The sequence below is a fragment of the Eulemur rufifrons genome, chromosome 26 (genome assembly GCF_041146395.1).
Source record: "Eulemur rufifrons isolate Redbay chromosome 26, OSU_ERuf_1, whole genome shotgun sequence".
Taxonomy (NCBI): Eukaryota; Metazoa; Chordata; class Mammalia; order Primates; family Lemuridae; genus Eulemur; species Eulemur rufifrons.
This window is the reverse complement of record NC_091008.1, coordinates 3305916-3333262: the sequence shown is the minus strand read 5'-3', so window position 1 is coordinate 3333262 and position 27347 is coordinate 3305916. Positions and strand designations below refer to the sequence as shown.

The window sequence follows — 27347 nt, the reverse complement described above, 5'->3', positions numbered from 1 at the left end:
GTCCAAGACGTCAGGAGGGCCGAAGTTGAGAAATCCTACTCTCTGTCATCACGATCTCTCCCTACATTGTTGCAGAACATGAAATTTCTGGAACACTGACAAAAGGAGGGGCAGAGGGGAGGAAGTAAGGATAGCACAGGCACAAGTGCAGAGGAGTGTGTGAGTCTTGGAACAGTTCTAGATCAAAGCTGGTAGGAGTCAGACTAAGAACTGCGCAAGGTCGGCCGGCCATGTGGTTATAGATCTGAGATGGAAATTCAGCTCTCACCCAAATGAACAGTAAGCGAGGCCAAGGGCAAATCCCATAGTGTCGGAACAGCTCTCATAAGTGTATCTAACACAAACATGTCTTCAGATTACACAAAGGCTCAATAGATATACCATCCATATACTCTTCTTGGGAAAACAAAATTACTTGAGACCTAGCTCCAGCTGGCCAAGAACAGAGTCAAAATTAAGAAATAAAAAAAAATAGGGAGATCGGGCAGCAAAACTCAGGAATCCAGTTTAAATATATGCTATCAGTCAGATTGTACCATTCATGGGTAAAGTATGGGTCTATAACGCTTCCTTCAACTATTCTTTACCAATTGTAAGGAACTATTGGGAGTCACATTAGTTTGGATGAACACTGAAAAGAACAACCGTTGCTGCAATCGGCAATGCCTTTGAGAAAAGGCTGGGAGAATTGCTTAACCACAAGTTTGGTTGCTGAATTTATTTTTCTCCCTCACATAAAAGAAGAGTTCCATAGAGGTTGACTGGTAATTTTTTTATTGTGAAGTAATTCAAGTAGCCATTTTCTGCATCTTTAAAATGAATATTGAGTGACTTGTGTCACTAAGATTTTACGTTGGTAAAAATAGTTCATTGATATTAATTATAATCAAACCCTTGTCATTCTTCCATTTATGGAAGAATGTTCCTTTGTTAATAATGTCTAAGAATTAGTACGGACTCAAATGGTTTAAAACTTATCTACATAAATACATACAGAAGATAAGCATATGTTCATGATTATCTCTGGGTAGTGGATTTCCATGTGATTTTTGTTTTCTTTTGTATACTTTCTTATATTTTACAATTTTCTACAAGGAGAATATATTATTTTAAAAGGAAAAAGTTTTAATCCATATATATTATATATATCAATAACTACTGTGCAAATAAATGCACAGGAAAAAGGCTAGAAGGAAATGAACCAAAGGTAATCTTTCATTCATCTGTCCATTCCTCCAGTGGATATTTATTTTTTTATTTTATTTATTTTTATTTTTTCTTTTTGAGACAGAGTCTCACTCTGTCACCCGGGCTACAGTGCCGTGGTGTCAGCCTAGCTCATAGCAACCTCAAACTCCTGGGCTCAAGCGATCCTCCTGCCTCAGCCTCCCGAGTAGCTGGGACTACAGGCATGAGCCACCATGCCCGGCCCTCCAGTGGATATTTATGAAGCACCTACTATACCAGATATGGTGCCAGGCATTGCCCAGGGCACGGTGTTGAGCACTGCTGTCTCCAATTGTGAACTTTTAGTGTTTTTTCTTTCTTCTCTTTTGTACTTCTCAAAAGCTTTGTTGTGAATATGTTTTCATTTATAAAATAGTGAAGCATTTTATTTATTTTTAGAAGAGTCTGGTAGACAGTGCTCAGAATGAAGTGTCGGCATTCTGACTATGTATATGTGTCTCATAAATGAGCTTTTGAGATATTCACATATTATTGAAGTACATTGGTATTCCCCTTCCCCCGCGCCTTGGGAAATTCACTTCTTTAGCAAACAGAAAATATACTTTTTACAAACTAATTATTTTTAATAGGATTTTATTTTACCTTCAACATCTGCCTATCTTAATATAAATAATATATATTTCTGAAGAACAAATTTTTAGATGTGTTTATTATTTAAATATCACGGAGATAAAGTATTTTTATAAAAAGGGTTTTAGAGTAATAACAATATTAAAAAAATTAATACGTGGTGTAAAATGAATCTGAATTTACTTAAATTAAAAATGCCTATACTCTGTCTTTTTGTAAATGCGATTTATCTTTAGATTTTCTCTTTTTCATTCTTTTTCTTCTGTTTTTCTTCTGCTTGTTTTTCAAAATAATCTTTAAGGAGATGGTCCAGCTGTGGTTCACAGTGGCTTGCATGTTGCAATCCATCGTCCCTTCCTTAAAAAGATATAAAACATGAGACAACCATTCTTTATTTTATAGTGGTCCCCATGTCATTGTCAGCCACCTGCCATAGTGGCAAATTCAGAGCTGTTCCTGCAAGAACCACCCCAATATCAAGTCATAAAAATCAGTGTTCGTTCAAAATGCTTGAATTAAACATTTTCATTTTACCTTCGCAGTGTTGGATCACACGCCCCCACAGTCGGTTTTTCCTCAAACAGGCTAAATTTCCCACAATCAACAAATGCCTCTTTCCTCTGGTCAATGCGACGTTCATTCTTTTTTCTGAATCAATGAATCCCACTTGTCTTGTCCTTACGCAGGACAGAATGATGACCTCCTTTTCGGCTCCCTGAAAAGCATCGACCGTGGACACCTGCACAGTCTTCACGTGAGGATGCTCAGAGTCCACCGCGCTGAGCAGATGACACAGCTGTGCAGGGAGGAAGACAGGGGTCACGTGGTGCACGGGCCGGGAAGAACTCACTGACAGCAGCCATTTTAATTTAACTAATGTTGGATAATTTTCATTCTCTTCTGTAACTCACATAGATTTAGCTAGTTTCTAAAATGATAAATGACTAGATGACAATATGAATTATGAAGCAAAATCAAAAGTGATGTGTCAATCACTCTCTAATAATTAGGAGCTAAGGCCGGGCGCGGTGGCTCACGCCTGTAATCCTAGCGCTCTGGGAGGCCGAGGCGGGAGGATCGCTCGAGGTCAGGAGTTCGAGACCAGCCTGAGCAAGAGCAAGACCCCGTCTCTACTAAAAATAGAAAGAAATTAGCCAAACAACTAAAAATAGAAAAAATTAGCTGGGCATGGTGGCACTTGCCTGTAGTCCCAGCTACCTGGGAGGCTGAGGCAGGAGGATCGCTTGAGCCCAGGAGTTGGAGGTTGCTGTGAGCTAGGCTGACGCCATGGCACTCTAGCCTGGGCAACAGAGCGAGACTCTGTTTCAAAAAAAATCAAAATAATAATAATAATTAGGAGCTAATTGACAGGCACACATGGCCATCAAGAGATGTTAAAGGTCGTTGGAAATCAAGAAGCAGAGAAGGGTAAAAACTTACCTACCAAGTACTAGGAACCACTATTCAAATGATACACTAAGAGCCCTGACTTAAGCATTATACAAGGTACTCATGTAACAAAAACATTTGTACCCCCTTAATATTTTGAAATTTAAAAAATATTATTTGCAAAAAACAAGTGATGGTTCATCTGTTGCGGGAATTTATTTGGAAATGCTAATTTGAAGGTGATAAATAAACTAATGATGAAACAGATGAAAAAATCGTAAAAGAAAAAAGAAAAATCTAGTTAGAAGTACTTGGCTTAGTGTACATTAATATCTGGTTGTCTATCCTTAATTTCCTGATGAACTGTAATAATAATGAAAGAACATTTTGGAAAACAGAGATTCAATCCCATCTGTCCCAAAACACAAAGCATACACCGTATTTTCTTCCCTCTAATTTGTTTATTTGCATTTTCGTTCCAACAGCTGTAAACTAAATTTCATTAAACCTTGTTAAGTTTACATTTAATTATACAGAAAAAAAGCCAGACCAGAAACACATCAGAATATTTCTTTTTTGATACGTTCATTACAGCACCAAAAGTTTGTCAAGCACCAAACCGAACTGCTCCAAATGTAATATCAAACGTTGTAATATATAATTGCAATACTTAATATACGACACATACTGTAATATGTAATACAAACCTTATACATCTGGGATTTGTATAATGTTATCACCCCAATCATGGAGCCTGCAACTCCACTTGCAATCAGTGATTGAATCAGCTTGAGTGTAAACGCGGCCTCTGCCATATTATGAAAGCTGTTATCTCTTTCAATCTGGAGCAGGAAACAGATCCTAAATTACATTTCCCGGAAAGGCTACGGAAAGCCCAAGTAAAATCATACCAACAACAATAAAATTAAACCGGGAGGCTAAACCATGCTGACTCCCGTCAACGTCAGTGTCATTTACCTGCTCTAGTCCTCTGACATTATAAAAACACAGCGTTGGCAGCCATTCCAACAAAGGGCTCCTCTCCGTTTCCGAAACGCCATTCATGAGGCTTCCGTCATAAAACAGATCATTAGCAACGGCACTGATGACAGGGTGACAACGGTATTGAGTTCGCAAGAGAATTGGCTTGTGTCCCTAAGAAATTTAAATGCAGAAAAGTAAGACGTTAAAACCTAACTTTTTTTTTTCTCTCTAAGGAAAGAAAAATGATGTTTTTAAAAGTAAAATATTGCCATACTGTGGGCTTAGGAGATGAATTACAGCCACGACAGAACAGACTTTCATAATTTATCTGGAGTTGGCTTACCATTAAATTCAAAAGAAATGGTTTTAAAAATTAGAAAGTGTTGGCTGGGCGCGGTGGCTCACGCCTGTAATCCTAGCACTCTGGGAGGCCGAGGCGGGAGGATCGCTCAAGGTCAGGAGTTCGAGACCAGCCTGAGCAAGAGCGAGACCCCGTCTCTACTAAAAATAGAAAGAAATTATATGGACAACTAAAAATATATATATAGAAAAAAATTAGCCAGGCATAGTGGCGCATGCCTGTAGTCCCAGCTACTCGGGAGGCTGAGGCAGGAGGATCTCTTGAGCCCAGGAGTTTGAGGTTGCTGTGAGCTAGGCTGACGCCACGGCACTCACTCTAGCCTGGGCAACAGAGTGAGACTCTGTCTCACAAAAAAAAAAAAAAAAAAAAATTAGAAAGTGTTGTTAATAATTTATGTGTTAACTCTCCTCCTGAGTAAAAGCGATTTTTCATTCTGAATCTTCAAGGCAGTTTCAGATTTGGTTAACGTATAAAATCCAAGTCCCATCTCCTGTACGGCTCTTCTGGAACATGTTCTTTGTCTGTCGTAAGTTCTGTGGTATTGTTAGGACACTTTGGATAGCTACAAGGCACTCCCATAATAATACATATGCAATTAAATGCAGGATTAACAACCACATGGACAAAGAATCTTCTATGAGGAAAAATACGTAAGAAAAATAGCCAATCTGCGTACTCTTTGGGGCATAAATTTGTCTAAGTTTTTATATAAGTCTAAGTTAGTTGGCTTCTGTGAAACCTCTGACAAAATGTGTCAAGTATAAAAATGCTGAAAGAAAAAAAGGCTCATTATTTATAACCGGAAACAACTAAATATTTAGTGTTAGAGAAATGACTAGGTTATGGTATATCCACACCATCTCATATTTAGTGATTAAACATATTTATGACAACAGTGATGATTACAAAACATGATAAAAAATAACAAGGGGAGATGATTTACTATTATGCAAAGTTAAATAAAGGGAGGCAGGATAGAAATTATATTTATGGTAGGGTTTCAACTACGTAAAAATTTAAAAAACAGTGATAGGCAGTAATTGCTAAATGGGTGTGGGCTTTTACTGGGGGGGATGAAAATGTTCTGGAACCAGCCAGAGATGGTGGTTGCAAAGCATCGTGACTGTACTAAACGTCACTGAACTCGTCACTTTAAAATGGTTACTTTTCTGTTAGGTGAATGCTAAGGTGTCAATGTGTCCCCCAAAGCTCATGTGTTGGAAACTTAATCTTTGGTGCAATAGTGTTGAGAGGTGGGACTTTTAGGAGGTGATTGGGCCACGAGGATTCTGCCCTCATGGGTGGGTTAATGCTGTTCTCAGAAAAGGATGAGTTTGGCCCCTTCCCCTCCCCCACGCCCCCCACACTCTTGCTCTCTCACCTGCCACCACAGGGCCACTAAACAGGCCCTCGCCAGCTGAGGGCCCGGTGACCTTGTACTTCCCGGCCTCCAGAATAGTAAGAAATAAAGCTCCATTCTTTATAAATGCCCTAGTCTCAGGTGTTTTGTTATAGCAACACAAAATGGACTAAGACAGCGAATGCCACCTCAAATCAAAAATATATTAATAATTTTTTTAAAATGTTAAATGTTAAGTGCTCTACTAAAGTACAGCAGGGTAAAGATTGTTTTTATAAAGGGGCGCTTAAATTATAGGGTTCTACTTATCTTTAAGATGAGTACTTTCTAAACAATTCCAATTATAAATTATCTTTTTTTTTTTTGAGACAGAGTCTTGCTCTGTTGTCTGGGCTAGAGTGCCATGGCGTCAGCCTCGCTCACAGCAACCTCCAACTCCTGGGCTCAAATAATCCTTGTGCCTCAGCCTCCCAGGTAGCTGGGACTACAGGCATGTGCCACCATGTCTGGCTCATTTTTTCTATATATATTTTTAGCTGTCCATATGATTTCTTTCTATTTTTAGTAGAGATGGGGTCTCACTCTTGCTCAGGCCGGTCTCGAACTCCTGACCTCGAGCAATCCTCCCGCCTCGGCCTCCCAGAGTGCTAGGATTACAGGTGTGAGCCACCACGCTAGGCCCAATTATAAATTATCTTAAGGCAAGGACTAGGTCTCCTAATATTTTCATTCTCTTATCAGCCTGCACACACAGTATGTCATAAATAAATGATAATGCAGCAGTATGTACCATTAAGCAAAGTCGATCAAAGAGAGTTTGCTCCAATCCGTTTCCATGAGCTGCATCTGAGCCCTGAATGGTGGGAGGCAGCTGTTTGGGGTCCCCAACAAGGATCAGCTTTTCACACTCAAACCTAAAAACAGAATTTGAAAAATTCATCCAAGCAATGAAAAAAGGGTGCATGAACATCATTTGTTGCAGTTTTCCAAAATATATTTAAAAATTCAAATCCCACGAAATGTCCTGAGAACTAACAAGACTCAATAATGCCAGGAAGTATATTAACGGCTTTGAAACGTTGTGCAGTAAAGAATCTTTTACATAATTTAATGTTTTCCACAGAAAGCCTATTAAGTGTCCCTTGCCTCTGCATGGAATTCATATTTCACGCAACATATCTGGGACATACTGAGTTTTAGAATCCATAAACTCTCAGAATTACAAGCTTGCATAGAACTCATTTGCCTTCAACCCTTGTTTTAGAGGTGAAGTAAATTAGGCTCTCAGGGGTTAAATCCAAGTTTTGTAGACAAACCTGTATCTAAATTTCAACTCTATTATAACTTAATGGACATAGCAAGTTATTTAGTCTCTCCATGTTTCAGTATTCTTAGTAACCTGGAGGTAATTATACCTTGCATAGCTGTGGTAAGAATTAAATGAAATATGTAATGTTTTTAGTATACAGTAGGTGCTCAACAAGTGTTACTCCTCTACCCTCTGCTGCTCTTCCACCCCTGGCTCCTGGGTAGGGTGATGAACTCATCCTACAAACTGAAAGCCCCATGATCCAGGGACCTTCCCCGTCCCATGCAAGCCGTGACAGTTGGTGACCTGCTTCCTTGTTAACTGGGCACAGAGTAAGGACTGGAACTCAGGCCTGTTGAGTCCCAGTCTAGTCCTCTTTCCACTACCTTTAAAAGCACAGTGTTTCAATAGGCTGGGACAGCTTATGAGATTTCATGGTCTTCCAATTTTAGGAGACAAGTTTTTGCCTTCAACTTGTGTTTCTTTATATACTTTACATACTTTCATAATCTAAAAATTGTTTTCAGAACCTAAACATGAATCATGTCAAGGTAAGGAAACTGAAGGACGTTCTTCAGTGGAGTTAGGTGCTCAAACTATAACCAAAGAGCAACTTTTAATCTAGTTGAGAAACTTGCAAGGTTCCAGTAGAATCCTAGCACCAGAGCTATCAGTGCCTTAGGGATTATGTCACCCAGATACCTGAACTGCGACCTAACAAAATTTTGATACATTAACTACCCCCCACCCCGAATTTCTCACTGTATACTTTTTAAAAATACATTTAGTACTTGAATTACTAAGAATGTTCACAAAAGTTTGGAAAGGGTCTGACCAGAGGAAATGTCTGAAATAACTGTGGCATCTGCATGCTCTCAGGAAAAGAATCGTCTAGATTACCTTGCAATGGGTAGGAGAGAGGCGGGTTCGGTTATTTGACTGCACTCATCCAACACAACTACAGGAAATTTCAGATCATTCATGCACGGGAACGGGCAGGCTGCACAGGTAACGCCAACTACTCGAACCTTTGTGACAACAAAAATGTTATTAATTAACCACGATTAATAGGAAATAAGACAATGTTTTTACCAAAGAACTTGTAGGCTAAAGGCAGAAAGCAAGCTAGTCCTAATTTAATTCCTGGCCATTGAAAATCGCAGGTCACTTAAACCTCCACATTTTTATTATTCCCACACATAATACAAAATGGGAATCACCAAATTACAGGCTGCTTAAGCCACCAGCTCATTAAGAATAAATAAGAGGCACACTTTGATGCTCAGAAGGAAGGTACTGCGATATCAAGAATTTTTCAAAACCAAGGATGAGACTCATATTTTATCTTCTAAATGTGGTTAAATAAAGATAGCATGCATTGTATAAACAGGCCAAAGTTCTTCACAAAGATTATATTGAATATGCTAATGAACGATCCTTTCTTAACCTTCGAGCACACTGTTTTTTTTATTTATTTAAGAAGGTTGGGCCAGGCGCGGTGGCTCACGCCTGTAATCCTAGCACTCTGGGAGGCCAAGGCGGGTGGATCACTCGAGGTCAGGAGTTCGAGACTAGCCTGAGCAAGAGTGAGACCCCCCCCCCCGTCTCTACTAAAAATAGAAAGAAATTATATGGACAACTAAAATATATATATATGAAAAATTAGCCGGGCATGGTGGCACATGCCTGTAGTCCCAGCTACTCGGTAGGCTGAGGCAGTAGGATCACTTAAGTCCAGGAGTTTGAGGTTGCTGTGAGCTAGGCTGATGCCACGGCACTCACTCTAGCCTGGGCAACAAAGCGAGACTCTGTCTCAAAAAAAAAAAAAAAAAAAAAGAAGGTAAAGATGGCTAATGCTGAACAGTAAATTAAAGTGTACTTGTAGCCTATATCTTAATTTTACAAGTTAAATATTAAGCCAGAATGCCAGGCTGGAGTGCAGTGGTCTGATCATAGCTCATTGCAGCCTCAAACTCCTGGGCTCAAACGATCCTTCCACCTCAGCCTCTGAGTAGCTGGGACTACAGGTGTGCACCAACACACCTAGCTAACTCTTCTATTTTTTTTTTTTTGGTAGAGATGGGGTCTTGCTATGTTGCTCAGGCTAGTCTCAAAGCAATCCTCTCACCTTGGCCTCTGGGATTATAGGTGTGTACCAACATGCCCAGCCTATGAATCTTCTAACTGAATGCGGTCACTGGTCTGGTAGTCCACTAGCTACATACACATGTGCCCGTGTGTGTGTGTGGGCAGACATGATACGGGCAGAAGCTTTAAATGTATTTGTGTGGTCTGGCCTGCCTTCTTGCACTTCCGGCATCTGTCAGGAGAAGATCATCCTGCCATGGCAACTGTTCTCGGAATGAGAGACTTGACCCAAGTCTCCAGCCAAGCCACACTAGTTGACCTGTAGATGCTGTATGCAAAGGAAATGTTCTTCCATTGAAGAGGAATTCAACTGAAGAGGAATTCAATAGAGAGTATTCGTAAGAGGCTCTGAATACTGCACAGAAAGAGACAGACTCTCACCTGCTTCAGCAGGGTCCTGTTGGTCCCCAGTTTATGCTGCTCGATGCTTTTCCTCACGTAGACTCTTTCCACGGGAGTCAGGTCTTCTCTCATGAGCGCATGCAGTTCTCTTAGTTGTTCGTTTTCATTTTCTGAGCCAGCATGTAAGCTAAAGAAAGAACGACCTTTCAAAAACCCCTTTATTCCATTTTTCAGAACATCACAAAAAATCAAAATACAGATTTTTCTAAGAGAGAGGTAAGGCTTTCTCTGCTCTTCTCCGGAAACCAGATCTAAGGTAAGAGTTCTGTGAAATTGCCACACTTCTCTTTGAACACTCTGTGACTTTGGGAACGAAGCATTCTTACCTGTAAGGTAAAATCGGCTTGGCAATCTTCCTAATGCTCCCAACTCGGACAAACTTTTCAAATCCTAGACTGAGAAGCCTTTAAAGAAAACAATATAAAATAGATACTGATTGTGTAAAAAATAGACTATAAAACAAAGTTTCACACATGTGTTATTAAAAGTGACTTTGTATGATAGTATATTTTCGTTAACATAATTTAATGGGAAATGCCTAAACTCAAATAAAGGAAATACAATGTAGCTGAAAGATTTTTTTTTTATATATGCTGCATTTTCTAGAGAATTTTAAAGTATGTATTATTTTATGTTGAAGGCTCATTAAATGTTTGTAACATGCCAGTGTTAGTATTTATCACAAATAAAATTGCCTCTAAAGACATGATAATATGGAAAGCAACAGCTGCCATGTATTTAGCATAGAGATTGGTTAGGAAGAGCTCTTTACATTTATTACCTTGTTTACCACTTATTGTGGCTCTGCGTGACATCTCCTCTTAGAGGTGAGGACATTGAAGCTCAGAGGTGAGGTGTCTTTGCTGAGGCAACGAGCTAAGAAGTGGAGTCAGCCACGATGCAAAGCCAAGCAAGCCTGTCTACACGCAAAGGCTGTGATTATCCCTCTACCGCATCACCCCCGAGTTGGGGCTTTGTGAGGAAGGACCCTTCAGCTACTGTCCCCTCTTACCTATCTTACAGCTTTGGCTCTATGCTGGGAACAGAGTGGGAGCTCAGTGAAGACCCAGTCCTCCGAAACATCTTCTACCGCCTCAAAATGGGAATTTAAAGAGCTGGAGGACTACACTATAGCTCTCCAAACGTAATTTTCCAAAATATTTATAAAATAATTTATTTAGCGTCGATGTGTGAATAGATTTCAATTTTTATGTTTTTCACAGGCTTTATATCTTGGAGAATAGTCAGCTGCTTTATAGTCTGAAATGCTAGTTTAGATTTTTTCAATGCAAGTTTGTGTTGAATCTATAATAATAAAGGGTGCGGTGTCCTCATAGTACTGCTATTTGCCCACACTTTCATTGCTTCGCAAGAAACTTACACAGATCAAAAATTGCTTAAAGTAGGGTATAAGCAAATCATTGAATACAAGAGAGTTGTGAAAAATTGTTTTCTAGAGCAATAACCTTTAAATTAAAAAAGCAAGACATGAAACAATATGTACTGTTGAATCTCAGTTTGGAAAACAAAATGTATGTGTATTAAAAAAATCTGTAAGGAAATATAATAAAGTATCTGTATAGTCTGCATATTTTCTACCATAAGCATTAACTTATGTGATTATAAAGGTTAATTTTTTAAAAAGCCTGATAAGTAATGAATTATTTCTCCTAATCAAACTTTGTCATTATGTTATAATTCAGATCATTAAACAATGGAATACTGGTAAAATATTACAATATTTTCTTTGTATTTTTAATAAAATCTTACACAATCACAAAAATTTTATACCTACAGAACAGATGGTTATTGCTTTCTTTGGATCCTTTTTATTGAAGTCAAAAATATAATTTACTTAAATTGTTCAGCTATTTTACTACTGTGTGTTCATACAGGCAGATGAACAAGGAGACTAACCTATAACCATTGGTTCTGGGATTCCATGTTATCCTGCTTCTAAGGTAATGGACTCCAGACTGCTGGGTGACAGACAAAGGACTTGTACTCATGACACAGGGACAGCGTGAGCATCAACACATCTGCATTGGTCTCCCCGGCTCCCAGGCAGATGCCTGCAAACGCAGTGGGTTGGGGTGTAGGACAGGAACACTGAAGTTCAGGATCCACTGTTTTTATAACAAGTAGTAAGCAAGCCTGCTCTGTCCTAGCCGGAGACGTTACCTCATCAGTCCAAGTTGGTTGTTGCAAACACAACCCTGAGAAGTGCCTTGGGTAAGAGTGGTTGGGGTCTTGCATCTTTGGCATCCCAGCAGGGACGCCCAGAGCCAATGGCAGATCATCTCCCCCAACAATACATCCTTAGCCCCACACGTAAGTGGCTGAACTTGAATTTTTACATGAATATCATTGTACCAAAATTGTCAGGTTTGGCATTTGATTTTGTCCTACTTGTCAACTAATTAGTTAGCCTGTTACTGTTTCATAGATTCTGACTCCTGTCTGAGAAAAAGGCCTTCCTTCTTGGCACACCCAGCAAAAATGCGCATGGGCGTGTAGGGCCCGTGTTGCCTCAACAGTAACCTAAAGCACTAGCTACTTCGGTACACTTGTCACACCTACCCAAGAAGTACTCTGTCCACAGCTACGTTTGTGGAAGAAGAAATCAGAAGTTTCCATGGCCTTGCATTTCCAACTGTGGGAGCCGCACTCTTTTCAAACAGCTGTACAAAGAACAAAATCACCACTGCCAGCAAATAACTCTTGCCTGCTCCAAAAACACCTAATTATTTTAAAATAAGGGGAAAAAAATAAAACCAACACCACAAATAAATTTCTGAAAGCACGAGAAATATTTCATCCATCTCTCTCTCTTTTTCCTTCATTTAATTAATAATTTCTTCAAAAAAAAAAAAACAACATTGAGTGCTCACTATGTACTAAGCACAAGGGATGCATAGATAAACAACCAAAATACCTCCACTTTTGATGAGAAGGAGGGCAGGACATTAAAAGACGTTCCTGTTACGAATCCCTTTCCTGTTTTAGGGTCAAGATCAAGAGAGAGAAAGGAAAGCACGAGGTGATGAGAGGAGTGAAGGTTTGGAATAGCTGCTGGGAAGGACAGGAGAGGGAGCCAATTAGAAATTAATACAAGGTTCTGCTGATCAGAGTTGAAGGCCACTGTGGCATAGTAACGTGTAAACATCTCCATCAAATCTGGACACACTGTAGGTGTATAAGGCTACTCGCTTATCAGATAAGCTGCCAATTCTGCCAGACAGGGTGATCAGTAAGTACTCTCCCATCTAACAGTTTACCAAAGTGAGTTCAGGTTAAAAAAAAAAAAAATCTACTTATAGTTATTCTTCAACCTTGTTTGAATAGAAAATTATAAAGGAGCAGACTGAGTGACAAAAGCTTGCATTTAATCACGTACGGATTAGAACTGTTTTCTGTCTTGCTTCTTACCGTGTATGATCGTGATGGGGAGGGGGTGCATTTGCAGCCCCTTCCCTTCCTCAGCTCCTTCCTGGGATGCCATCATTTGCGCTATCCGCACTAGAGCCGTGGCCTGGTCCTCGTTTAACTTATGCTCCTGAATGAACTCACTAGCTAACTGCAGCGTTGGCCCCAGGCTGAGCAGTTCAAATTTTGTGTTGGTATGTGTGAAGGCGGGCGGGATAAATCTTCTCTGACTGATTCTTTTGTGGCTAAATGCACTTGGCGAAGACCTGATAAAAAGGCGGCAAGCAAAATAAAAAAAAGAATTAGGGGCTTTTGAAAATGGTGAGTAGGTTTTTTTCATCACTTAGCCATCACTTTGTAAGCGTCCCAGAGAACGGTTTTTTAATAATAACAAACCACACATGGATACATATCCCAATTTGGAGGAGACTAGAAGAGAACTAACTTTTGTTGAGTACCTACTAAGTGCTGGCACTATTCTAAGCATTTTACATATCACTTGATCAAATCTTCACAACAACACTAGGAAGTAGTTAATTATCCCAAATAGGGATACGAAAATATAAATATTTTTCCCAAAACCACATCACTAACAAGTGGTTGGACTGACTTTAAAGCCCATGCTCTATTACATAAACCTGGCTTAGATAATTAATGTAGCCTCTATTTCAGGTAAAATACATGAATTGGTTTTATTTCTATTTCTGTAAAGACTGAATTCATTTCAAATTGGATAAATAACATAATGGGATCACATTTTTTACCTAGGACTTTATTGTGGTGAGAAAAATAAACCACAGATAGACAATAATATTCCAAATTGAAAATTTGACTTTTTCTATTACTTTAATGCAGTAATATAACATCACTTCCAATTTTTTTAAAAAGGGACTTGGCGCCTGAAAAACTGAAAATGAGATGTGGGTGATGTCAAGAATAAAATCAGTATCGACACCCACACGAGATTCAAGCTGTAAAATGATTCCTTTAGATGTTAAATAATTTGTGGCATAAAAATATAAAATACAGATGAATAAAAAATAAAATAAACACTCAAATAATCCTTAAGACATTATCCCTTGACAAAGGGAAAAAAATTTGTGGTAACATTTATGAGCTCAAACCATAATAAACAGATGAAAAATGATACATAGTCATTTCTCTTTTTAACTACTGACAGTAATTTCATAGTCTGAAAGATTATTAAAATTGTATTGGCAAGATTTATGTAATGTATTTCTATTGCATTTTCATATTCACTTTTAGTTACCATTTTTAACACCAATGACTCAAAGGTAAATAGTGACTTACATTGTTAACAGGTACTGTGTTAGAGGTAGAGTAGCAGGATTAAAGTAGTCCTGAATGTTTTTCAGAGTAGTCAGCTCTGTGCTAGCATTACAGACCAACAATGCATGGACCACTACTGTAGAGAGGATGCAGAAGATAAACATCTGATGTAAACAAAATAGACCACAACAAAACTCTGTATTAAATGTCCATATAGAGTTTGGCTATGGAATTAACCACATGACATGACATAAACCCTTAAGTACATGCAGAGGTCTCAAACTCTTATCCATTAAATTACTATGCTATCTGTTCATTCCCTTTATATGTGAGTACCCATAAATCGCATAACTTATATCATATCTGGACTTCTATACATCAGCAAATGAACAAGAACACCTGTTTTGGGTTAGTGCATTGTCGTACTGCTTGACAGCCAGCAGTTCCCTTTAATCAACGCACCACTTGTGCTATGCAGTATTGTTTGTGTAATTTTGAAACACTTTCTTGCATTTCTTCCTCAATTATTTTATAGAAACATATGGAAAACAGAAAACTAAAATGCTGATACTGGTGAAAAACAACTGCAACAAATATGAAAAGATCCACATGACAGGTGATAAATGTTTAAGCTAGTTGTCCAGGTTTACTCAATTATGAAAGAAAAGATCAAAAATTAAAAACTATATGAAACACTAAAGATGTGTCATTAAACGCTGTATCTTTAATCAGTAATGGACCAAATTCAACTATCAGAAATAATTCTAGAGATTGAAATGTGTAGAGAAGTCTACAGATTCATAAAACTAGACAGAAATTCAGGCTTACTAAAGGTTACCTCATTGAAAGAAAAATAAGGCTGGTAGCCTGTCTTATCAGGAATTTCTCAAGACAGATGATAAGATACAAAAATCATACCCTCCTGCTCTGCTCCTTGCAAATACTCCAAGACCTTCTCAATGTAAAAATAAATCATTTATTAAATGTTATCTTCAAATAGACCGAAAGAATTAGAACTTGATTTAAGAAATTATTTATATATTCAACTTTCATACACATTCTTAGGAACACATTGGACATGATAGTAGGAACTAGAGGTGGGTACTTTTTGTTGGCTTTCATCAAACAATCCCACACACAGTTAGCATTCCTGCCCACGGTATATCCTATGTCTATCATTCTTTTTAAATGTGAATTAAGATGAGCAGAGTCATACTTACTGTTAATGGGCCAGTTAGAAGGGAAATAGCCTTTCAAAGGCAGTAGCTCCACTTCATTGAGAGAGGATGGTCCAAAGAAAGCGCTACATGCAATGAAAGTGTCCAGTTCAAAATCTAGGGTTTTTGAAACCACCCAGAGATCATCTGAAAAGACAATCATTTTTCCCAGCTTTATTGAGGTGTGATTGACAAAGAAAAATATATTGAAGGTGTCCAACATGTTACATACTTTGGTATAAGTATCCCCTGTGTAATGATTCCCACAATCACACTAATTAACATATCCATCACCTGACACAGTAACCTCTTTTGTGTGTGGTGAGAGCACTTAAGATCCACTCCCTTAACAAATTTCAAGTATACAATGTATTACTATTAATTATAGTTACTAGGCTGTACATTAGATACCTAGCACTTATTTATCTTGTAACTGAAAGTACAAGCTTTCAATTTGTACCCTTTTGACTAACATCCCCCACCATTCTACTGTTTCTATCAGTTTGACATTTTAGATTCCACATATGTGATGTCTCACGATATTTGTCTTTCTGCATCTGGCTTGTTTCATTGAGCGTACTGTCCTCCAAGTTCACACGTGCTGTCAAAAATGGCAGGATTTCCTTTTTTAAGGCTAAACAACATTTCATCTTATGTACCTGCCATTATTTCTTTATACATTCATCTATCAAAGGACACTTAGGCTGTTTCTGCATCTTGACTACTGTAAATAATGCTGCAATGAACACAAAAGTGCAGGCTGTGCTTCAAGGAACTTATTTCATTTCCTTGAGATATAATCTAGAAGTGGGGTCACATGGTAGCTCTATTTTTAGTTTTTTGAGGCACCTGCATACTGTCTTCCATAATGGCTGTACCAATATCAGCAGCGTACAAGGATTCTCTTTGTCCATATCCTCGCCAACACTTGTTATCTTTCACCTTTTTGATGTTTGCCATTCTAATAGGTTTGAGGTGGCATCTCATAGTGGTTTTGGTTTACATTTCCCCAATAATTAGTGATGGTGAGCACCTTTTCATATACCTATTGGCCATTTGTCTTTTTTGAAAAAATACTTATTGAGCTCCTTTGCCCATTTTTAATTGGGTTATTTTGTTATTATTGAAAGAATCTGAGGCCAGGCTGTAATCCTAGCACTTTTGGGAGGCCAAGGTGGGAGAATTGCTTGAGGTCAGGAGTTCCAGATCAGCCTGAGCAAAATCAAGACCCCGTCTCTACAAAAAATAGAAAAATTAATCAGGCATGGTGGCCTGTGCCTGTAGTCCCAGCTACTTGGGAGGCTGAGGCAGGAGGATGGCTTTAGCCCAGGAGTTTGAGGTTGCTGTGAGCTAGGCTGACGCCACAGCACTCTACTCAGGGCAACAGAGTGAGACAGTCTCAAAAAAAAAAAAAAAAAAAATAGCATTGTCAAAAAAAAGACTACTATAATCTGATGATTCTAAAACTAAGAATTTTTGCTTATCTAAAGATACCTTAAAATGAAAAGAGATGATCCACAGGGGGAGTAGATATTCACAAAACAAAGAATTAACATGAAGGATACATAAAGAACTTCTTATAAATAAAAAAAGACTATAAAGAACCCAATAGTAAAATGGCTAAGAAGAAATGTATATAGCTAGTAAACCCATGAAGAGCTTTTCAACATTATTGATGAGCAGAGAAATGCAAACTAAAACCACAAGACCATTTTACATTCAATTCAGTAGGCTGATCCATTAAGATCTATTATACTTAGACAGAAGGAGTACAGACTGATATAACCACTTTGGAAATCAGTTTGGTACTACAACCTAAAGCTGTGTGAACCATTATCATATCCTGTAACACAGAATTTTCATTCCTAGGGTTACATCTGAAAGAAACTCTTGCACATCTACAAGACTGTACAAGAATATTCATAGCACAATGTTCACAACGACAAAACTCAGAAAACCCAAACGACCAGCCATGGAAGACTGAATGAATGAACTATGACATAGTCACGAAATAAAATATTACACAACAGTCAAAACAAATAATCTAGGCTCTAGATTTAAGAGCAACACTATAGATTAGATTGTAGCAATATACTAAACGAAAAAGATAAATTCCAAAAGACTGTATACAGAATGACATCATTTTAACAAGGTTTAAAAAAACTAAAAATTATAAATATGCCTTTTGGGAATTCGTTTATATAAATCTATACACAAAGGAAAGCAAAATGTTGAATGCAGGAATCAAAATTGTAAATACATTGGGTTATGAGAGACAACTAGATGAGTTAGTCTATGGGGTTAATTTATGTTAAACTTAGATTGTTATAAAGGAACTAGATTTTGCTTTGGTTTGTGAGTTCACAAATGCTTATTACATTATTTTAAATAACTAAATAAAGCAAGTTGTGTGAAGACCAATAACTAAGAATAGGTCATGAAACCAAAGATAATGATTTAGTGTACCTATGAACCTTTTAAAAAAAAACTCTATTTTTAAATGATTTTATTTCCAAATATACAAAATTTGGGAATTCAGTATTGTCAAATTGTGCAGACAATGAAAACATTATCAACAAACTCGTGGAGCATTATAGTTGAATCAATCAATATACTTTATTTATATGATGACAAGAGCTTAGTGTGACTTTTTAAACAAAATTAAACATTTTTGGTATCCTTTTAATAACGCTTAAAGAAAAGCCCTAAAGTCTTAAAATATGCTTTTCAGAAATAGTCTAATTTATCACATAATAATTTATAATATGTAGTACTATTAAACCATACTTTAAAAATTCCCTTTAATAGAAAGGATTTAGGGAGCTGTATGTAACGAAGAGATAAGGCGAGACTGAACTACCAGCAACATGATTAGATGAACTTACTTTTACTATAAATTGCAGAACTTTCCTTCCGACTCAGCTTAAGATAAAGTTTGGTTTTTGGTTCATTATAAAACTCAGGATCAACAGTAGTAAACTTCTTTAGTTTGCCATACTGTCTTCTCTGAAAATCAAATCTTTTTCTAAAAAAGGAATAAAAAATAAAAATTAATTTTATTATTAAGGTACAAAATTTTTAAAAATCTTCAAAATACAGTATGAAAAGGAAAGAATCAGCGTTGTGTATGTTTATATACTTTCATACATGTATATAAAATATAATAAATATATTCCATCAAAGGAGAAAATAACCCTCACAGAATTGTCATCAGTTTTAAGAAATTAAGAACGAAAAAGTATCTAAAAAATACTACTCTCTACCATTCTACTCTCTACCTCTGTGAGATCTACTTTTTTAGCTCCCTCATTTTCATTTTTTTAAAAATTTTTTATTGGCATACAATAGTTGTACATATTTTGGGGGTACATGTGATATTTTGATACATTTATACAATGTGTAATGATCAAATCAGGGTAACTGAACTATCACTTATCTTTGTGTTGGGAACATTATAAAACTTCTCTTTTGGTTATTTTGAAATATACAATAAATTACTGTTAACTATGATTTCCTACTGTACTATCGAATACTATAATAGAATTCATTCCTTGTGTCTAGCTTTTTTTTTTAAACCCCTTAACCAATTTCTCTTCATCCTCCTCTCTCCCCTTCCCTTCCCAGCCTCTGGTAAGCACCATCCTACTCCCTACCTCTTTTTTAGCTCCCACATTGGAATGGGAACATGTGGTACTTGTCTTTCTGTGCCTGGCTAAACTTAATGACCTCCCATTCCATCCATGTTGCTGCAAATGACAGGATTTCATTCTTTTTTACAGCTGAATAGTAGTCCTCTGTGTGTGTGTGTGTGTGTGTGTGTGTGTACCTCCATCCCACACTTTCTTCATCCATTCATCTGTTGATGGACACTTAGGTTGATTCCATATCTTGCCTATTGTGACTAGTGCTGCAATAAACATGGCAATACAGCTATCTCTTTGACATATGGAAGAAATATATTCGATATATCTTTTCCTTTGCATATATACCCAGCAGTGGGATGGATTCCTGGATCATACGGTAGCTCTATTTTCAGTTTCCTGAGAAATCTCATTTTCTACAACTGTAAAATAGGTATAATAACTTACCCTCATTATCTCCATATTTTATAGGTTATTGTTATGATTAAATGAAATAATACCTGTAAAGTACTTAGAAGAGTGCCTAGCATATATAAGCAACCAATCAATCTTATTATTAAATTACTGTGCCAATGGTCATTATATTTACTTTTTGAGTAATTTCACTTTTAGAAATAAAAGATATTTCTAAAAAGTGGCATTCTATTATCCTATAAGCTTTGTAGTTCAGGCTTGTGAATGATCGCCTACCTATCACCCTGCACCGCTAAACATTATTCCTGTAGCTTGTTCAATAGGGTTTCCCTTAGGATTACGAAGACTATCCCTGACTGAACATAAAAATGGTTAGAAAAATAGCATCCTGCCAGTTATCCTTATATGGTTCATACTGCTTGATGTTTAGAGGAAGCCAAAATAACTTCAAAAACTTATTCCCATTTTACAGTTATAGGAATGGAGGGATTCTATCTTTTAGATACTTTTCTTATCTTAATATCTTTTAAAACTGGTAATAATTCTGAAGGTTGCCATTCTCTGATGTAATTGCAGGCACTTATTTGGTATCATAAAACATACCTCACCAAAAGCTGGCATTCCTCATAGAGTGGTATCTTTTGACTTCTTAAGTACAAGCCAATACTCTTAATGTCACTTAAAACCATGCTAGGGAGAGAGTCTTCCTGTGTTGAATATCCTGGAGTTGCTTCCTCAAGCCATTTAAAAAATTTACATTGATCAGCTTTGGGTCCATCACAGGTATAAAAGAGACGACCCTAAGCAGGGGGGAAAACAAACTTAATGGGAAAAACATTTTTTTATTTTTCTATTGGTTTTGCATTATGTTTGTCAAGGTTTTTATAAAGACTGCTTGGCATTAATGTACTCTAGTAAATCAGTCACTACACAACTTAATTATTAATGGAAATAATAAATTAAAATTTAAAACCACCTATTTTTCCATTTACTTTCTCTTTATCAAAAGATTACATTATTCTAAAAATAAAAGCTTATTTGAAAATTTAACAATAAATTTACAATTATTGTTTTTCTGATTAAAAATGTTCACTATGGACAACTTGAAAGCTGCCCAGAAACAACCAACATCTTATACATTTCTTTCCATCCTGTTTTTCTTGCACACGTAAGTATATATAAACACACATACCAGGACAGACACATGTATATAGTTTTTTTTTTAAAACAGAACTCAGATAACAATACATTTTCTGCTCTGTAACCTAACCATTATGCCCAACAACATAGTACGAGCATGAAACTATATCATCAAATAATCTTACAAAGAAAACAAAGATCTTTAGTGGCTGTATAATATTTCAATGTATAGTTACACTATTATTTATGAATTCTTGCTTTTGACAACTAAATTTAAATTCAGATTTACACAGTTAACTAATGACGAAGTGCGATATGCAAACAGTGAAGGAAAACTGTATTATCATGAGTGAAAGCACAGTCCTATAATGAGGACAAGCCATCAATCAACATGCGTTTTACTCACTTGACTTCCGCAATGATACGTCATCAGCCATGTAGATTAAGTCACTATGCTTATCTATTCCTCTGGCCTTACGTTACTCGGACTGGGATTACAGTAGTACATAAAATTTTCTTTTTATGTATTGTTCTCTGTCTTCTACTAGGCAGTAAGTTTCTAAGCAACTCGAAGGTTAATCTTAACTCATATTTTTGTACCCTGGAACACAGATCATTCTTTCAATAAAACTTACTGACATCACGCCTGTCATCCCAGTACTCTGGGAGGCCGAGGCGAGTGGATGGTTTAAGCTCAGGAGTTCGAGACCAGCCTGAGCAAGAGCGAGACGCCATCTCTACTAAAAATAGAAACAAATTATATGGACAACTAAAATATGTATAGAAAAAATTAGCCGGGCATGGTGGCGCATGCCTGTAGTCCCAGCTCCTCGGGAGGCTGAGGCAGGAGGATCGCTTGAGTCCAGGAGTTTGAGGTTGCTGTGAGCTAGGCTGACGCCACGGCACTCTAGCCTGGGCAACAGAGTGAGACTCTGTCTCAAAAAACAAAAAAAAAACAACTTACTGACAGTTTACTATATGTTAGTGAACTAATACCTCAGATAGAAGACGTAATCAGGACTCTTTAGGCTTGTCACAGAGCAATAGGTACCTAAACTTTTTATTAGGCGAGTACTGGTGGGTGGGGCAAGGGGAGACAAGAACAATACCTTGTTTGGACCTTCCTTTTTAACCATGACAAGTTTTGCAGGCTGATTATGATGGCAGGATGGTACATTATTTTCCATATTTTTCGGCTTCTCTCCTTTCAGTGATGTATAAAATGACATGTCAACTCTTGAAAGAGCTTTGTGCAATCTTTGTGCCAATCCAAACAGCAGTATATTCAGATGTTCTACCAAAAAAAGATAGATACAGCTGGAAATTAAACACAAAATAATCTCGTGTTTATACCACCTATGTGCTGTTTTTTAGCTAAATTTGAAAATAGTCTTTTAACAGAGTCAACTGTAACAGAATACTAATAACCATTTTTTCAAAAGCAAGTTTTGTCCTTGCACCTTAAAACAATCAGACCTAATCATGCATCATATTTAAAATTTTCCACTTACTTTAACAAGGTCATTTGTAACACTTCTAGTTAAAAAATAAAAATAACAAACTATAACTTTAAAAAGATAATACTGTCACTTCCCACTTTTAAAACTCAATTTTGATCTGAAATTAGAATAAAAGTTACTCTCAAAGACTAAACATGGAAAATAACAAATCTCAAATGGAGAATGTAGTATGAAAATTCACAACATATCATACTTTTTCACAACTCTACTACTTGAATTAAGCAGCAATCAATCATAATAAAGTAAAAATATAACAGTCATACCTATGAGACAAGATGTAAAAGTCTGCTTATAATGAGCAGGAGACTGAAAAACAGCTGGTATGTGAATTTGTCTTTGGGGAAGATAAGCAGATTTTATTTTTTCCCCACTTGGGAAGCACAGCTCAGAGCAATTTATCTCCTGAAATGTAATAATTCAAGTTATTTCATGTTACAACAACTCCAGAAAAATACTGTTTACTGAGTAAATTATTTTCCATAGATATATTTAATATATGAATTTTTATTTTGATTTCTAGAATCCTTGAAAATTATTTCCTAATTTTAATCTGCGGAACTAGGTATAACAAGAATAGCTTTGCATTGCACTTTTAACCTTTGCTTGTCTGCCCCTTAATAAGTTTTTAAATATTTTTTGCTAGGAAAAACTGAACTGATGTCAATAGATCATTATGTATCTTTACTTCTGGTTATGACTATAATAAGAATCACTCGGCCAGGCACGGTGGCTCACGCCTGTAATCCTAGCACTCTGGGAGGCCGAGGCTGGTGGGTCGTTTGAGCTCAGGAGTTCGAGACCAGCCTGAGCAAGAGCGAGACCCTGTCTCTACTAAAAATAGAAAGAAATTATATGGACAACTAAAAATATATAGAAAAAAAATTAGCCAGGCATGGTGGCACATGCCTGTAGTCCCAGCTACTCGGGAGGCTGAGTCAGGAGGATCGCTTGAGCCCAGGAATTTGAGGTTGCTGTGAGCTAGGCTGACGCCACGGCACTCTAGCCCAGGCAACAGAGTGAGACTGTCAAAAAAAAAAAAAAAAAAAGGATCCTCACAACCAACGTATATTAAAATGTACCTTTATTCTAATAACGATTTCAACAGCAAAACTCAGCCGATGGTCAAAAATATGAGCAATCGTTGTTTAACAATAGCAGAAGTAGTGGTGGAAAGAGAAATAGGAGCTACCATTTATTAAGTATCTATCATGTGCCAGACTCTGCACCAGATATTCTGAAATGTATCATTTAATTTAATGTTCACAATTACTAGGAAAGATTTTAGTCAAAGGAGATGACCTGATTGTAGCTTGAGTTCTGGATCAAAAAAAGCCATCTGCTCCAAAACCAAAATTGCTCCTACACAATTTTGGTAATCCTTTGGTTGAAATTCAGACAATAACTATGGGAAAAAATGTACCAGGAGACCAGTTCATCCTCACCTGTAAATCCTCTAGACTGTAGGTGCAGCAAGCAGGCCCTCCTAACCCATTTTGCATTTCTTCAATCTTGGAAGTCTGCTTTAAGTTCAGAGCAAGTGCTCTCTTTCTGGAAACCAAATCTTGACTGCTATAATCCTGCTGCTGTTGGTAAAGCATGCCTTTTATCATTTGCATTTGCACAGAGTCTAGAGAGCTTTCACGGACAGCATCACCCTGTCTTTCACCTGTGCTGCTAAAGCGCAGTGCAGGACCAGCCTCAGCAAAGAAGCCATCAGTCACTTCCTTATCAACTCTGTCTGGAGCACTCAAGGTGCACTGGGATGGGCTTTGATATTTCAGCCACTTGCTTTGAGTAGATACGTTACCGAGAAGTGACACATCCCCCTGAGTCACTTCCCTCGATTCTTCAGAGAAAGAAGTTTCACTTTGGTCCTCAGGCCCAAAGCTAAAAGAGGGAACTGCGGACTCTTCCCACAAGTTGAACGTGGGGGAAGCAGAAGCCTCGTGTGTGTGACAGTGGAACACACGTGCACGAGAATCTAAGGCAGGTGGCCCAGGAGTAGGTGGCAAAGCAGGAAGTGGAACTTGGCTTCTACTTACTAATGAAAGCCTTTGAAGGCTCTCATTGTCCAGCGAACTGGATTTTTTCATTCCTGAAAGAAAAAGAGAATGCTGATTCAATTAAAATGTGCCACCGGTCTCATCATCCAGGCTTTAGAAAACAGTGGGTATCTGTGCAAAAGCAAAAAGGAGCAACTTGCCCTGAAGAAGAAAAAAAAAAATTACATGATTTTATTTCCTTTAAAAATAATGAACTGTTTTAACCTCAAAAAATAAAGATTTCAGAAACTCAATTCACAGACTCTGAAACTTTTTTTGAGGTTGACGAACTTGTCCTTCTCTTCTTCTTTCCCTCCTTAGCTAAGGATTCTTCTTCCCTGATTACTACATTACGTTCATATAGCACTAAAGTTTTCAAATCACTTTAAAGCCAACCAAAAAATGCATCATTCTCATTTCACGAATGAGATTACAGAGGCCTGCCTGAAGGTAACATGACACCAACTGGCAGAGTCAGCATGAGAACCCAGACTAGTTTTTGCTTATCTACTTTATATTCCTTTTCCAGAGACTAAAGTTCATGGTTCATTTATCTGATGCTGACTGTTATTTCCTTTATATATTCATTACACTCACATTCTCCTTCAGGGTAAAGAAGATTTTAGCTTTATTTTGATCTAGTTGTATGTTACAAGAGTACAATTCTGGCAAATTCATGGCAGATTTTATCTGAGAGAGTTTTATAATTCCTTCTGTCAGCAGCTTTAGTAATAGACACATCCCTAAAAATATAAGAAGCAATAAATATTTGTTTGTTTGTTTTTTTTTGAGACAGAGTCTCACTCTGTTGCCCGGGCTAGAGTGAGTGCCGTGGCATCAGTCTAGCTCACAGCAACCTCAAACTCCTGGGCTTAAGCGATCCTACTGCCTCAGCCTCCCGAGTAGCTGGGACTACAGGCTTGCGCCACCATGCCCGGCTAATTTTTTGTATATATATATTTTAGTTGTCCATATAATTTCTTTCTATTTTTAGTAGAGACAGGGTCTCACTCTTGCTCAGGCTGGTCTCGAACTCCTGACCTCAAGCGATCCACCCGCCTCGGCCTCCCAGAGTGCTAGGATTACAGGCGTGAGCCACCGCGCCCGGCCAATAAATATTTGTTGAATACATAAATGCAAATACTGCAGGGGAACCATACAAGCCTAAAGCTTTTATCTGACAATGCTATGGACTCCTATTTTATAATAATGTACCTTCCTGATACTTTCTATTTTGTTGGAAATAAACGCTAGAGATTATTTGGAAAGTAGCAGAGCGTAGGTGAGCCAATGAATATTCTTTCATAAAGTGTTATATTGTAACTCTAACAAGTTAATCAAGCAACACTGACAGAAAAGTTAAAACTCCATTAAAGCAATAAAAGATTCACAGCATAACTGTGAAAATCATCTATTATTCAATTGCCACTTCACTCGTTTTAAAATACTCCTACCTTGTTGCCTTCTACCAACCACACCCACTAAACCTTCTCTAGCCCAACGACCAATTCACATTACAAAATTTTTTTTTTTATATCATCCATCCACAACCAAAAAAAATCACCTACAACTTCACCCCTCACCCAACATAACTCTAGAATCAGGGGAAGATATACTGATGAGATTATAAGAAAAGAGAGAGGAAAAGAAAAGTTAGTGGGAGCAATCCTATGGAATAGTATTATACTTATTCAGAAGCAGGAAATGGCTGGGTGTGGTGGCTCATGCCTGCAATCCTTGAGGTCAGGAGCTCAAGACCAGACTGAGCAAGAGTGAGATCCTGTCGCTACTGAAAATAGAAAAAATTAGCCGGGCGTGGTGGCATGTGCCTATAGTCCCCACTACTTATGAGGCGGAGGCAGGAGGATCGCTTGAGCCCAGGAGTTGCAGGGTGCAGTGAGCTATGAAGATGCCACTGCACTCTAGCCAGTGTGACAGAGCAAGCTGCTGTCTCAAAAAAAAAAAAAAAAAAAAAAAAAAAAAGCATGAAATAACTTATAGTGAAAGGTCAAAATGTATAAAAACACAGAGTCCTGGAGCTCTGACTTGGGGGGAAAGGCGGTACATGGGCAACGTATGTAACCTGCAATTCTGTATCCCCCATAACAATAAGATGAAATAAAAAAAAAAAAAAAAGTAACCTCTATTTAGTTTTGTGAGTCTCGCTCCAGTGAATAAAGAATAATGACTCAAAAAAAACAAAAAAACAAAAAAACACAGAGTCCTGAGAGTGCAATGGGGGTAACAGCAGTTGAAGAGTTTCCTGATATTGCCAGGATCCCACAACAAAAAAAGGGGAAACGAAGAGGTTATGCTAAGGTCAACCGATAATAGTGATGAGACATTCACAATGAGTCATTCCCCTGGGACAGGAAGGGACCATAGAGGGGTCAGGCTGTGGACTTATAGCTGTGAGATGAAGTGACAGTGATGGAAGACACACTCAGAGGTCTGTGATGAGAAAGTTGGGAGGAGAAATAAGAAGGAAATAGAGAGCTAGAAGGGAGTATTATACTTGGAATAGCAACCCATGATATTATACAGAAAGTTAAAAGAAGGGGCATGGGAAGGCTTCAAGGGGGAGGGGTGACGCTGAATCTGGTTCTGAGATATACTTAGTTTAATAACAATCTCTCAAATATAAAGTTTCATCTTACACGGACAGACACATATTAGAGCAATATGGTAACAACTACCCTCCAAGTTGAGAAAGTGAAGATCACCAGGTGACGTTCTTGCTTTCAGGGACTCCTCGGAGAATTCTAGCATGACATCTTCGTCTCTTGAGTTCAAAGGAAACGTAGAAACTGGGCTCAACGGAGAGATCTTTCGTTCTGGTGGTGTCAACTATCCAGGAAGAAGAAACAAAGCCACCAATCAAAATAT

General features: G+C 37.7%; 1 protein-coding gene across 2 annotated transcripts in view; it reads right to left on the bottom strand.

Annotated features, from left to right (window-relative positions):
- Positions 1 to 2050: 2050 nt before the first annotated feature.
- ZGRF1 (zinc finger GRF-type containing 1) overlaps positions 2051 to 27347 on the bottom strand; it is a 39768-nt gene continuing 14471 nt past the window's right edge. For both annotated transcript variants that reach the window (XM_069459177.1, XM_069459178.1), the window contains 18 exons: positions 27158 to 27308; positions 23862 to 24514; positions 22683 to 22821; positions 22009 to 22193; positions 20363 to 20559; positions 18590 to 18729; positions 15708 to 15851; positions 14509 to 14623; positions 13201 to 13463; positions 12352 to 12511; positions 10098 to 10175; positions 9751 to 9898; positions 8122 to 8249; positions 6703 to 6826; positions 4186 to 4362; positions 3915 to 4049; positions 2353 to 2614; positions 2051 to 2175 (listed from right to left, as the gene is read on the bottom strand). In XM_069459177.1, the coding sequence (XP_069315278.1) occupies positions 2051 to 2175; positions 2353 to 2614; positions 3915 to 4049; positions 4186 to 4362; positions 6703 to 6826; positions 8122 to 8249; positions 9751 to 9898; positions 10098 to 10175; positions 12352 to 12511; positions 13201 to 13463; positions 14509 to 14623; positions 15708 to 15851; positions 18590 to 18729; positions 20363 to 20559; positions 22009 to 22193; positions 22683 to 22821; positions 23862 to 24514; positions 27158 to 27308 (3324 nt within the window). The remainder of the gene's footprint in view (positions 2176 to 2352; positions 2615 to 3914; positions 4050 to 4185; positions 4363 to 6702; positions 6827 to 8121; positions 8250 to 9750; positions 9899 to 10097; positions 10176 to 12351; positions 12512 to 13200; positions 13464 to 14508; positions 14624 to 15707; positions 15852 to 18589; positions 18730 to 20362; positions 20560 to 22008; positions 22194 to 22682; positions 22822 to 23861; positions 24515 to 27157; positions 27309 to 27347) is intronic.